Source organism: Megalobrama amblycephala, linkage group LG13 (genome assembly GCF_018812025.1).
Source record: "Megalobrama amblycephala isolate DHTTF-2021 linkage group LG13, ASM1881202v1, whole genome shotgun sequence".
Taxonomy (NCBI): Eukaryota; Metazoa; Chordata; class Actinopteri; order Cypriniformes; family Xenocyprididae; genus Megalobrama; species Megalobrama amblycephala.
Window position 1 is genome coordinate 20,069,121 of NC_063056.1, and position 12,546 is coordinate 20,081,666.

General features: G+C 37.6%; 1 protein-coding gene and 1 long non-coding RNA gene across 4 annotated transcripts; both read right to left on the reverse strand.

The window, feature by feature from the left end:
* Positions 1-749: 749 nt before the first annotated feature.
* Positions 750-4,929, reverse strand: LOC125242924. 2 transcript variants are annotated; one of them, XR_007178933.1, is made up of 4 exons: positions 3,956-4,929; positions 3,408-3,483; positions 2,843-3,166; positions 750-2,423 (listed from the first exon to the last, which is right to left on the reverse strand). It is a non-coding gene; the product is annotated as an uncharacterized LOC125242924 (long non-coding RNA). The 2 variants fall into 2 exon arrangements; XR_007178934.1 differs by having other exon boundaries at positions 754-2,423; positions 2,843-3,066; positions 3,956-4,924.
* A 2,203-nt stretch (positions 4,930-7,132) lies between these two features.
* On the reverse strand, positions 7,133-11,537 carry LOC125242923 (ATP-dependent DNA helicase Q1-like). Of its 2 annotated transcripts, XR_007178932.1 has the most exons (4): positions 10,295-11,537; positions 10,044-10,093; positions 8,452-8,654; positions 7,133-7,858 (listed from the first exon to the last, which is right to left on the reverse strand). XR_007178932.1 is itself a non-coding variant. In XM_048152039.1 (2 exons), exons 1-2 carry the CDS (start codon positions 8,856-8,858, stop codon positions 7,780-7,782), a joined length of 486 nt encoding a protein of 161 aa, XP_048007996.1. In that variant the 5' UTR covers positions 8,859-10,026; the 3' UTR covers positions 7,133-7,779. The 2 variants fall into 2 exon arrangements, 1 of the variants encoding a protein (XP_048007996.1); XM_048152039.1 differs by lacking the exons at positions 10,044-10,093; positions 10,295-11,537 and having other exon boundaries at positions 8,452-10,026.
* Positions 11,538-12,546: the final 1,009 nt, after the last annotated feature.

Below are 12,546 nucleotides of genomic sequence, written 5' to 3' on the forward strand. Positions count from 1 at the left end.
TATTTTCATTTATTCAACTGTTTATATATATATATATATATATATATATAAAGTCACAATTGAAACTGTTGATGATTGTTAAAAAAAATCTACTTTTATATGTTAGATGATAATGTTAACTAAATAAAATTATTATAATGATAAAAAAAATGGCAACAAGATCATTCTTTATGTGGAGTACTGAAATGCCCTTTGAGGTCTATACCCAGATAGCAAACTGACTCCGCAACGGATCCGCCCCGGCGGTATCACAAGCTCCGGAACGGATCCGCAAAACGGGTCCGGAACGGAGTCCACTTGCACAGCGCAGCGGATCCGGAACAGATAAGGATTGCGGATCCAGTTCAGATCCGGAAGAGACCCGCCCCGTGTCCGCCGATAAAGTAGTTCATCCGCCGCGGATCCGATCTGGACCCGTTCATGAAGCAGCTGATCCGCCGCGGATCCGATCTGGACCCGTTTATGAAGCAGCTGATCCGCCGCGGATCCGATCTGGACCCGTTTATGTGGTTCATTTGGTCTGGATACCTTTCAGATCACTCTCGAAATAGTATTCTGGCCAAAACTGGCTACACAGAAATATTTAAAATCTAATGGACCAACATCAGACAGACTGGATTGCTCTATAAAAGCTTGAATATTTAATGTTTACCTTTATTAATATTAATAAAACATGATGAAATCATTCAAAACTTTAGCCAGTTACAATAAAACTATAAAAATAGTTTGTAAATATATTTAGAGTATGTAATTACTATTACTATTTTTATAGTTTTATTATTTATGTACATTAATAGGTATTGAATAGAATTACAGAAAATGAAATGCAACCATAAATTGTACCAAAAACATTTTTTATTTAATGAAAAATAACACTTAAGAGTAAATATTCGAGCAACATTTTTGTTATTAATGTTGTAAACAGTTGTACTGCTTCATTTTTTTGTAGAAACTGGATTTTTTTTAAGATTCTTTGAATAGAAATTAAAACAATTAAAACATTTATTTAAAAATAAACTTGAACATTCTTTATTTTATTGTAACTGTTGCGATTTTAAATGAACACTTCAAAACACTGAAGTTAACATTGGCTACGTTTACTTGCACCCAAATAATCCATTTGTAATCGGATTGACGGCTCAATCGGATTGAAAAACGTTCATGTAAACACCTTAATCGATCTGAATGAAATTTCGATCGGATTGGAAGGGGTGGTTTATTCCTTTTCTAATCCGATCAAACAGCAAAAAATAACCATGTAAACATTGAATCCGACTACTTTCTCAATAGTATTCAGAAGCCTCTGGGGCACAACAGTGCAATGCTGACACGCATTTAAAGTTAACGTTCACGTCTTTAGTTGTAAAGATGTATGTCAACAGGCAGTGGCGTATGTATCACTTCGTCACAATATTCTTCCGTTTTAAGACAAGACGGGGAGCAAGTGGATATCACATAAGAAGCAACGTCCAAACTTTGCGCAAGAGTTATGCTGATGAAAAAGTCTCAAACTCGGTCAGTATTCACCACAAAAAGTAAAAAGTGACTGAGCTGTCTGAGGCTGCTTTAACAAAGCATATTCTCAGAGACAAATTTCAACATAAAATGCTGATAACGGTAGCCTATGTAACTGTCTAAATTTATTCCATTATTTCACTTGTGGCCGTACATATAAGCTAGTGAAACAAATGAGAATAATAGTATTTCGTGTTAAACAGGTGGTTTGTTTTTTAAAGTCAGTGCTTGAAGTAAAGCTGCGCTTAATTTTCATTGACATTCTTAATAACTTTAATTATAGGCCTATAATTCATTGTATCAGACCTAAAAAAAGTTTAAATCATTTTCAAAGATAGCTAATAGCCTAATCTTATAAGTTATATTATTCTCAGAGCACGCCAGTTATGCGGCGACGCGCTATGAAATTGTGGGGCAAATTTATTATAATATTAATTTAATAATAAAAGAAAGAAGCCTAACCTAATAGTAATAATAATAGACTAGAAGTATGTAACAGGCCTACATTAATTGGAAATACCAAATCCTCTTAATATTGCCAAGATTTGCTGCATTTGACAATATCTCTGACTCTGTTGACGCAACCTGGGTTACCGCAAGTGTGATTGATATGACATCAAAGTTTTAATCGGAATGTATATAAAACAAATATAAATGGATATTTGAATCAGATTACAATGTTTATAGTACATGTAAACAGATCTGCAATCAGATTCAATTAATTCAGATTGACGAAAATCGGTGCATGTAAACGTAGCCAATGATACTCTGAAACTCTACTGTTGGGTGCTCACAGTGGGACGGTTCCTGGAGCTTCCCCTATCAGCTGCCAGGCTGAACCATCGTATTGTGTTTTGTAATGTCTTCATCAGTGGCGGTACGTGATACATGGTTCTTTCTCACAGCACCTGTAATACACAAGCAGATTTATTTAAAAAATTAATTCACATTGAAGCTACCAGTTTTTTTTTTTTTTTTTTTAAAAAGGATACACATAACCACTGCTTTAAAAACAAAAGTGTACTATCTGACATTTATAGGTACACTATGTAACTTTTGGTGCTCTAGCGGTTAATAAACAGAACTACATGCATCTTGCGGAAGAACATTATAGCCGGAGCTATTTCTCTCTGTTTATGTCTATGACGAGTCACACAGATACTGTGCTACTCCACAGTGCTGCCGACCAGAACCAGTCTGAAATAGTCCCAGTGTGAACTCACTCGTTACATACATTTTGAACAACAACAAAAAAAGTTATGTGTTGGCAAAAAAAATAAATGTACTTAAATTTTTTAGCCAGGCAAAACTTATTACATTTACTTACACAGGAGGAACTTCTTGGACTCCATGTGGTTGAATGCGGGAAAGGATGTTCCTTGTGACACATTTTGTGTCATGGCGCCCAACAGTTGCACGGGATAAAATAGAAAATGTAACAAAAATCTTGTCAATTTCTTATAGTTGAAGGGTTAGTTCACCCAAAAATGAAAATAATGTCATTTATTACTTACCCTCATGTCGTTCTACACCCGTGATGCCTTCGTTCATCTTCAGAACACAAATTAAGATATTTTGATTGAATCTCATGGCTCGGTGAGGCCTACATAGGGAGCAATGACATTTCCTCTCTATGATATGAAATAATGATCTGAAACAACATTACATGAGGTGGAGAATTGTCAAATGTAAACAAAAATAGACTCAAACTAGTATACTACAACTAAAGTTTACTGATACAAGTGGGTTTTTAAACTTTAACCCATCAATTATAGGTATAAATCTTTTAAAACGGCACATTTATTACATGTTAAAAGCTGTAGTTGTGGACCATTATCAGTATTTGACAAAAGAACTAGCTAAATCAAGTTTAAAACAGTTTTTAATCTTACTTTCCTCAGATGAAAGATGAAATAGAAAGAAGAAATACTCCAAAAACACACTGGCGGCACTTGAATGAGCTGTAAGCTGCAACAGAACACACACACACACACACACAGTAACTTATTAATTATGAATTAATATATGAAATAATGATCTGAAACAACTTTACATATATTCTCCACCTCATGTAAACAAAAAAATAGACTCAAACAACTAGAAGTTCAGTGAAAAGAACAGGTAACGTTAGGCCTAACATTAGCTTATCTCGCTTGCTATTTTACTGGAAAGGAGTGAAAATTTGCGTTTAGGATTGGACTTAAACCCGGACAGCTTATTAAATCACCCCACCTCCCAGAAATATAAAGAAATTCTGTCCAAATAGCGTTGTACTCAAAAGGTTATTAGCCAAATTATTTTTTTACTCAAATCTAAGTAACGCTAATGACACTAAGAGCTAACTTGGCCACAGTCATTTTTAAAAACATCAAACAAAGCAATGAACGGTAATGTTACTGGATACAGCTGAACAAATAAAGCATATTTTAACTTTTCTTACCGTGTTTAGTCTTCACCGACCTGCCGGCTCCAGCTTTTCCACGGTGAGGAGAAGGATTCAGTGACGACGACAGTTGAAAAAAGGCGCGTCCGGTCAGTGAATCCGCCCAGCATCTGGTAACGAGTCCGCGAGTTGACAGTGCGCTGTGCGGAGGCGGGGCATATCCTGTGCGCGTTGCCGAATTGAATCTGAGCGTACAGCGGAGCTGGCGACTTGAAGGCGGATCCGCCCCGGAGTCTGTTGCTATCTGGGTACCGTCTTACAGCAAGCCACGACTGTTATTTTCATATTTGAATCCTTCAGAATTAAGTGATCATTAATTGTGATGGTGTATGTGCATATGCTAACAATGGGTAGAGTGATGGCCATGGTTGCCAACCTTGATTACCTGGTTGGAGTGAGACTTTCTTGACGGCTGAATATATACATGTATATGATACTAGTACTATTCTCTTTAAACTGTAACAGCACAACCTAATCAGACCCAACAATAGAGAAGAATCATCAGAAATAATCAAATATTCTCCGAAAACATTGGACATTATGCAATATTTTCAGTATTATAACCTTTAATGTACAATTAAACCTCAAGACATTCATTTTCTCTCGCGTTTGATCTCTCACGCTCCTAAAAGTTGATGTGACAAAGTAGAAGCCGCAGATAAATACAGATAAAATTAAAAAAAAGCTTTAAATGAAATAAGAAGCCGCTTACAGACGATCACCTCCACACATGTAATTGTAAACACAACGCTGACGTCTTCACTTCCAGGTCAAGAAGAAGCTGTCAATCAAAAACTCAGTAAGCCAATGAGAACACGCCACTGCTGGCCCCGCCCCCGCGAGAGATTTGTGTCAGAAAGACGAACGAAAACTCTGGGATCGTAAACGAAAACTTCAGAAGCATAAATGAAAACTCTGGAAATGCTTTTGTAAGTAAAGATCAGTGAAAGAAAGAAAATAAACTGTTAGCAAAACATGCAGTGTATTAAAAACAAAGTCAAACATTTTGCCTGCGATTTATTTTTTTTAAGTTTCAAAGACATTTTTTTCAGTTTCAATTTCTATTTTTATTCGTTTTTTTGAAAAGTTACGTTCATTATTTTTGGAACAAACGTAATTCCATAGTGAACAACATATGTTGGGGATTTCAGCCTTTGTAAAAGGTGAACGTGATGTTATGTAGGAGCTCATCGTTATGTGAGTGTTATTTTCTCATTTCACTCAAATGGTGTAAGTGGGTAATATAAAAATGTACTAATGTCATTTTGTTCTTTTTGTACAGTATTCCCACCGCCGTATTGTGTTGTAACATTTTCATTTGTGTTGCATTACTCATAAGGGTTTTATTGTCTTTTATTTTGCACTGAGATTTCTGTAATTTTTCTATTCTCTTGCATTTTGGAAATGACACCGTAGAGCTACGGAGGTTTAATTTGTGTCATCAGCTCTGTGAAAGCGCTCATTTTGTTTATATAAATTTTGTTATATAAATTTTGTTTCGCTTTTACTGATCTTTTTGTAAACTTTCTTCTCAATTAAGTTGAGAGGTCGCTTTTGATAGTGAATCATTTTCTCGAAAACAGTAAATGAATAAACAATAAAGTAGAACCCCTCAATGTGTTCCTGGTGGTGAATTTAAATCCCCAGTCACACATGTTTAAAAGGAAAATGTTGTTCTTTTAAACTTGAACATATAATCATATAATTTACAGAAACACTGACCTTGAAGAAAATGCAGATAAACAGGTGCATCAGTTCTTTGTTGTTGTTCATTCACATATTGTTGGCAGGCGTAAAGCCCGTAATCTTCTTGTGTGACTTTCTTGATGTTCAGAGAGCAGTCAGACCCCAGACTCAGTCTATCACGTCTCTCTATATTATTCTTCTTTATCCCTCCATCAATCAGTTTAACTGCGTCTGAATGTCTGTTATAGATCCATGTAGTTGATGTGCAGCCAGAAAGAGCATTTTTACAGGGCAGATGGACATTTTCACCAGACGTCCTGAACACATGAGTCTCTTCAGCTACAGTCATGCCTGAAACAGTACATTTGAGTGATCATATTTTCATAAATATCAATAAATTAAAACAGAAAATGTGAAAGAAAACAGCACATGCGATCACAACATGACCATCAGTAAAAATAAATCTTCAGTCTAACTTTTAGTCAGACTCAATGCCAAAGTAATTAAATTAATTCAATTAATTAATTTGGATCTTCACATTATACAGATCTTTCAAGCCATCTTATAGATCATATAAAGATTTCTTTACCTGTCAGAAGTGGACAGAGAATGATCAGTCCCAGCAGACACATGTGACACTGATCAGCCATTTTCTGTTTCTGTCAGTCTTTGTTTTCTTTATACAGTTCTTTCTATAAACATCATCAGCCCCTCCTGTGGTTGTTAACTTCCTCTGATCTGACCAACTGACTGTTAAGTGCTGACACTATACAGCTGTATTTCTTTGAATATGCTCCTGTGGAATCACAATTAAGTAAAATGTGCTAAAATTGATACCTTCTATAGAATCAATAATGGTGACATCATATCGGGGCGGTTTCCCGGACAGGGTTTAAATTAAGCCAGGATAGGCGTTAATCTAGAATAGTTAATCATTGCTTAAAAAATGGTTTTCTGAAATACAGATTAAGTACGGATTATTAAATCCCCCCCTCCCCCCTTTACTAAACAAGAGACAATTTTTTTATAGCAAGCAAAATACATCAGCTGTGAAAAAAAATAAATGCCTGGAAATCTCTTTGTAATGAATTCTATTTAAAAAGATGAATTCTATATATAATAATAATTCTATGATTATTAACCACAATGGTAATCTCCAAAAAACACTAACATAAATAAAACTTTTACATAATAGAACATTAAACAGTATGAAGTCTCTCCATATTCTCATCTTTCTAAAAAAATGCATAAAATAACACTTTTTCAACATTTACTCTCCTAATTCAGCTCGGTGCAAAGCATGATGGGAAGTGAAAGTCTTGTTTGATTGGGTTACTTGACTGAAACATGTCATTTCAAAATAAAAACATCAGGTGAGTGTTAGTAACCATTTCAAGTCAATTTAACATGAAGCAATCACATTTGAACCAGAAACAATGGTGTTAAATCAAAATAAATGGTTTAAATAAAGTGAACGGCATAATTTAGTGTGATTTATAAGCTGTTTTTTTATGAGGACCAAAAATGCACAAGATCAAACATTTCTGGTATTACTATCCTTTTGTCAGCATGGGGACAATGTAATCCAGTTAGTTTTCAACTCAGTTTGACCATACTAGTTAAACACAGAGGACTGTGGTCATCTCTGAACCCATTTTAGACTGATGGGTGTGAATTTTCACACATTCAGGTGGCAGTTCCTGTTGATTCTTAAAGTGGGTTTTCTTTCACACTTAAAAGTTTATTAACATAAATAGAAAAATATATAAAGCAGAAAATCACTTACAAAAATAACTCCAATTTCTGTCTGACACATGGTGTTAAAATATCAGACAGAACCAAGTTCAAAATAATAGCAAAAGCAAAAGAAACAAACAAGAACAAAAAGCAAACACAAGCTAAACAGAAGCAAGCAAATCTCACAACCCCCTCATAATGACACAAGCCTCTTTGTACTCTCACAAACTCCCCTTTAATAAGGGAAGAAACAGGTGCCAATCATTCCCTTAATTAGCCTGAACAGGCGCAGATTCTTGTGATAAGTCAGCCACACCATCTGGTCGACAACAGCAGAAATAACGGGAGACCAGTCATACCCCCCCCCCAAAAAAAAAGAGCACAGAGTCTTCCACAATTCAAATAGTCCAAATTACAATAGTTGGTTCAGCTTGCAATTCCATCCTTTCAGCTCTCACTCCTTTAGCAACCTGGCACCTAGGAAGCAAAATTAAGAAAGAAACAGAGAGAGACAAAATCAGAGAAAATACAAACTTTAAAACACCAAAATCACGTGAAAACAGGCAAGGCATCACCAGTTAAATTTTTTTACGCCTTTAATATGGTGTATGTCCAACAAGTAACTCTGAAGAAATAAACATCTCATCAGTCTTTGGTTAGGGTTTTGTAAGGAGAAAAACTAAAGGATTGTGATCTGTATAGACCACTAGAGGTCCCTCTGAAGATCCAAGATACACTTCAAAGTGTTGTTAAGCCCAAATCAAAGCAAGCGCTTCCTTCTCTATCACAGAATAATTAAGATGATATTTAGAAGAATCCGACGGGATGATCAATGTCATCCTCAGACGTTTGCAACAAGACGGCACCAGCACCCACATTACTTGCCTGGAAAATCCAGACTCATCCGCTGGTACAGTGGTGTCACCATTGAATCAATTCGATTTCTAGGGCGGAGCAAATCTGAGCAAACAGGAAGCGGAGTAAACCAATCAGAGAAGGGTGGATATGATGCTGTTATACACTGTTGACACTGGACGGATATTACACTGTTGTAGAAAGTAAAATCTTACCATTCGTAAGTGAGATGAACCTCATCGATCACAATGCCAACGAGCTCCTTCAGGTTAAACAGCAAGCGTCTCCATTTCTCATTCAGCAGCCAGGCCTCCGGGCTACCGAACAACAACTCTGCTTTACCGCTGAAAATCTCCTCGTCCCTATTCACTCCTAACTGCATGGCGATAACTCCGAGCTTGAAGGCCTTCATTACCTGCTGCTCCATGAGTGCAAGTAGAGGAGACACCATGACCACAACAGGAGTTTCACACAACGACATCTTTGCAACGAGCGGAGCTAACTGATATATTAAGCTTTTCCCAAAGCCAGTGGGAAGCAACGCGAAAACGTCTTCTTTTAAAATAAAAGCTTTTAGTGCTGTCAGCTGCTGGGGTTTTAATGACAATGTGTTTTTGGTCATTTAAAACTGAATTCATGGCTGAATAGAACAAACTCTCGGGTCTCGCGTGCACCATCTTTGTTGATATTGAAGGGACTTTCGCCACACTAGAGTGACGCTTGATCAAATCTCGGAGCTGCCAAAATGGGAGCCTCTGTAAGGAGCATGTGTACCCTTTCAAAAGCTTGCTGACACACTGGTGTCCAGCAAAAATCTGCTCCTTCCCACAACAAAATTGTCAAGGTCACTGCCACCATAGAAAACAACTGCAAAAACAACAATAAAACCCTACCATTTAGTGAAATCGCATTAGCTCTCTTTTTGTAGTGGGAGTAGAATATTTATCTATTGCCTCTACCTTTTAGCAAACAGGATGTACTTGGCCTTGCCCAACCACCTTTCCCAAATAGGTAACAGTAGCTTTGGCGAATTCGCATTTTTATTGACAAATTAACAGTCAAACTGGCCGATACAAAGCGATCAAATAGTGCTCTAATCTGAATCAAGTGTTCCTCCCAAGTTTGAATGAAAACAACAACATCGTCGAAATATACAGTGAAGCCCCTCAAACCAGATATAACTTGATTCATTAAACGTTGAAACATTGAGCATTGCGCAATCCGAAACTCATAACCTTGTAAGAAGATAACCCTGAAGGCGTAATAAAAGCAGAAATCTCTCGAGCCCTTGCAGTTAAAGGCACCTGCCTATAACCTTTAAGAAGATCGAACTTACTCACATATCCCAATTGACACGATCCTCGATTCGCGGCAGAGGAAAAGAACCAGGCTTCGTTATGGCATTTACCTTTCTGTAATCTATGCAGAATCTAAATGACCCATCAGGTTTATTCACTAGCAAAGATGGAAATGCCCAACTAGAAAAAGTAGGTTCAGCAATACCATTTTTCAGCATATACTCAATTTCATCATCCAGCTGTTTTTTCTTATTTGCAGACACTCAGTATTAATACTGATGAATGGGACTTGAACCTCCCACATCAATGTCATGTTCAATTAAATTTGTACAAGGAGGAGTATTGGAAAACAATGTAACATATTCAGTAATCAAATTAATCAAATCAGTATGCTGTACATCCGTTAGATGATTAAGCCGGACGTGCAAAGAAATAAATGCTTCCGAATTTCAAAGACGACCTTGAAGAACACAATCTTCCGAACAGATTTCATCTTCCTCCTCACCTACCGGAGTTGGAGTAGAAGCCAATTCAATGCTGCCATTATTAGAAGAAGAATCTGTAAGCAGAACAGGTTTAATACAAGAATCAGGTACATTAACTTTGAATTCATTACACACACTCTCGTCTTTTTTCTTCGATCTGGCATATTAATCAATTAATTCATATCAGAAATCTGATGAGCAACAGTACATGGTCCAACAAACTTAGCATGAACAATGATCCAACAATAGGCAACAATGGTTAAAACGAACGCAACTCTGTTCGACGATCAAAAGGTCATTTCATTTTATATTTTCCTTAAGTTGGAGTGAGCACACACTCAAAGCATGTTTTCGGGAGGGGCTGGATGATGACTTGTATATGTTTCTATCACCCAGTAAGAGCAGTACTTCCCTACTATATCAACTATGTCCTTTGGTTGAGGGGTTCTGACTTTGTTTTGGCAGAAGACTGTTCCATTAATCATCCAGCTCCATCCTAAACAAGTGTGGTTGTTCCAGTTAAACACAAACCAGTGCCCAAATCCTCCAGCGCCCGAGTCAGCTCCAGACTCCGCTACAGCACCAGAGTAAGCTCCAGACTCTGCTCTCATCCCAGAGCTGTGTTCAAAATCATCTCCAGTCCAGACACTCCTAGAATCCACTCTAAGTTCTGCCAAAATTTGCTCCAGCTCAAGTATCCTCTCCATTGTAACGTCTGTATAAGATCAAAATTGGCAAGCCAACTATAAACTGTTTAAGTTTGAACTCCTTGAACTTTTGTTTGTAAATCTCACATTGGCTCTGGCCTGGCTGACATTAACAGCTCACTTGACACATTTTATGGCTGCATCGATGGATCCCCAACCCTCTCCCCTGTGACTTCAAACGATCGTGGTCAACTTGGATCGAATTACTGCAAGCCATGTGGCTGCATTTCAGACATCGTCAAACCCCAATACACACCACACACACAGACACACACGAACACGCATGAAGATTGTACGTACATTTATCCTCCAAATATGACTGTGCCAAAGTGTAAGAGTGTATCTATTTCTTTATGTCTGTTGCACCCTGGCATGTTTGGTCTTAAACGAATTCTGTCAAGATTCTTTAATTAACTATGGATGTTCTGTTATGATACCATGTATTAGTCTATTTCTAAGGTCTTTTTGAGTAAAAGTTACCAATTCTGAAACCATCAAATTATGCAAATTGAGCCACAAGACAAGGCAAAGAGAACTTTTACCTCCTCAAAATCCACGCTCGACATTGGCTGTTTCACCCAAGGAGGCGTGTTGGCTTGTTTTTCCTTAAAAAGACAACCACAAGCATGTTCCCTTTGTCTCTTGATTGTCTCTTAATTGTCCCTCGCCATTTCACGCACGTCTCTCCCGGATGTCTCGGCGACCACGCTTCCATCACATGCTCCTCTTCTCTTCGGGATGACCATCTCCGGCGAAACAAACTTTCAAGTCCTCAGTTCAAATCTTCCTGCGAAAATGGAAGAAGCCAACAAACTGCAGCCACGGACGCACTGAATCGTCACTAGTATCTTTTTGAAACTCAGCACACAAACTCATGCAAGTACCACTTCTCTCTATCTTACAGGTAATTCTGGGATGTGTATGGTGGAATGATTCACCACATCTAGTGGTTACACCATGTCCGATGACCTTGAAACCAGATGGTGATGAAAATTTGACCTGTTCTTTGAATGTGTTACCATCTTGTGTGATAACACGTTCTATGGGTGAAGCACAAGCTGAATCTAACAAGGTGGTGAGTAAAACCCTTAAATTTTGTCAGTGTCACGTGATAAATAGCAAAAAGCTGACTCAACTCTTTTTAAATTATTTGACTGAGTTGTCTCATATGACTCAGTTGTCAATCTTGTATCTGGGTATTACCTAGACGAAGGACTGTTGGTTCAGAAATGGGCGCCACAGGGAGAGTTTGCAGTTGGTGATCCTATGGTGCAAATTGTAATTCCTCAGTCTCTCCAGCAACTAGTGTTACAGACCGCACATGATACGTCTGGCCATATGGGAGTGAAAAAGTTGTCTCATATGACTCAGTTGTCAATCTTGTAACACAAAACAAATCTTGGGACAGATGCACACAGTACCGTTTAATCAGACACTAACTGTGCTGCCTTATTCCAGTGGTCACAGCGCTACAAGGTCTAACATTCACAGCACTGCCAACACTAAAAATATTTAGACACATCAGTTTAGACACATTTAGATGCTTCAGTTCTTCAGTTTAGGCTAAAAAAAAAAAAAAAAAGTTTCAAAAGTAACTTGTACATCTTTTTCACTCCCATATGGCCAGACGTATCATGTGCGGTCTGTAACACTAGTTGCTGGAGAGACTGAGGAATTACAATTTGCACCATAGGATCACCAACTGCAAACTCTCCCTGTGGCGCCCATTTCTGAACCAACAGTCCTTCGTCTAGGTAATACCCAGATACAAGATTGACAACTGAGTCATATGAGACAACTCAGTTAAATAATTTAAAAAG

Coding starts and splice junctions, on each gene's coding strand:
- LOC125242923 (XM_048152039.1), bottom strand. CDS start 8,858: ATGACCAAAAACACATTGTCATTAAAACCCCAGCAGCTGACAGCACTA. Junction 7,859..8,451: donor GTTCATCTCACTTACGAATG/GTAAGATTTTAC, acceptor TTTGCTTCCTAG/GTGCCAGGTTGCTAAAGGAG.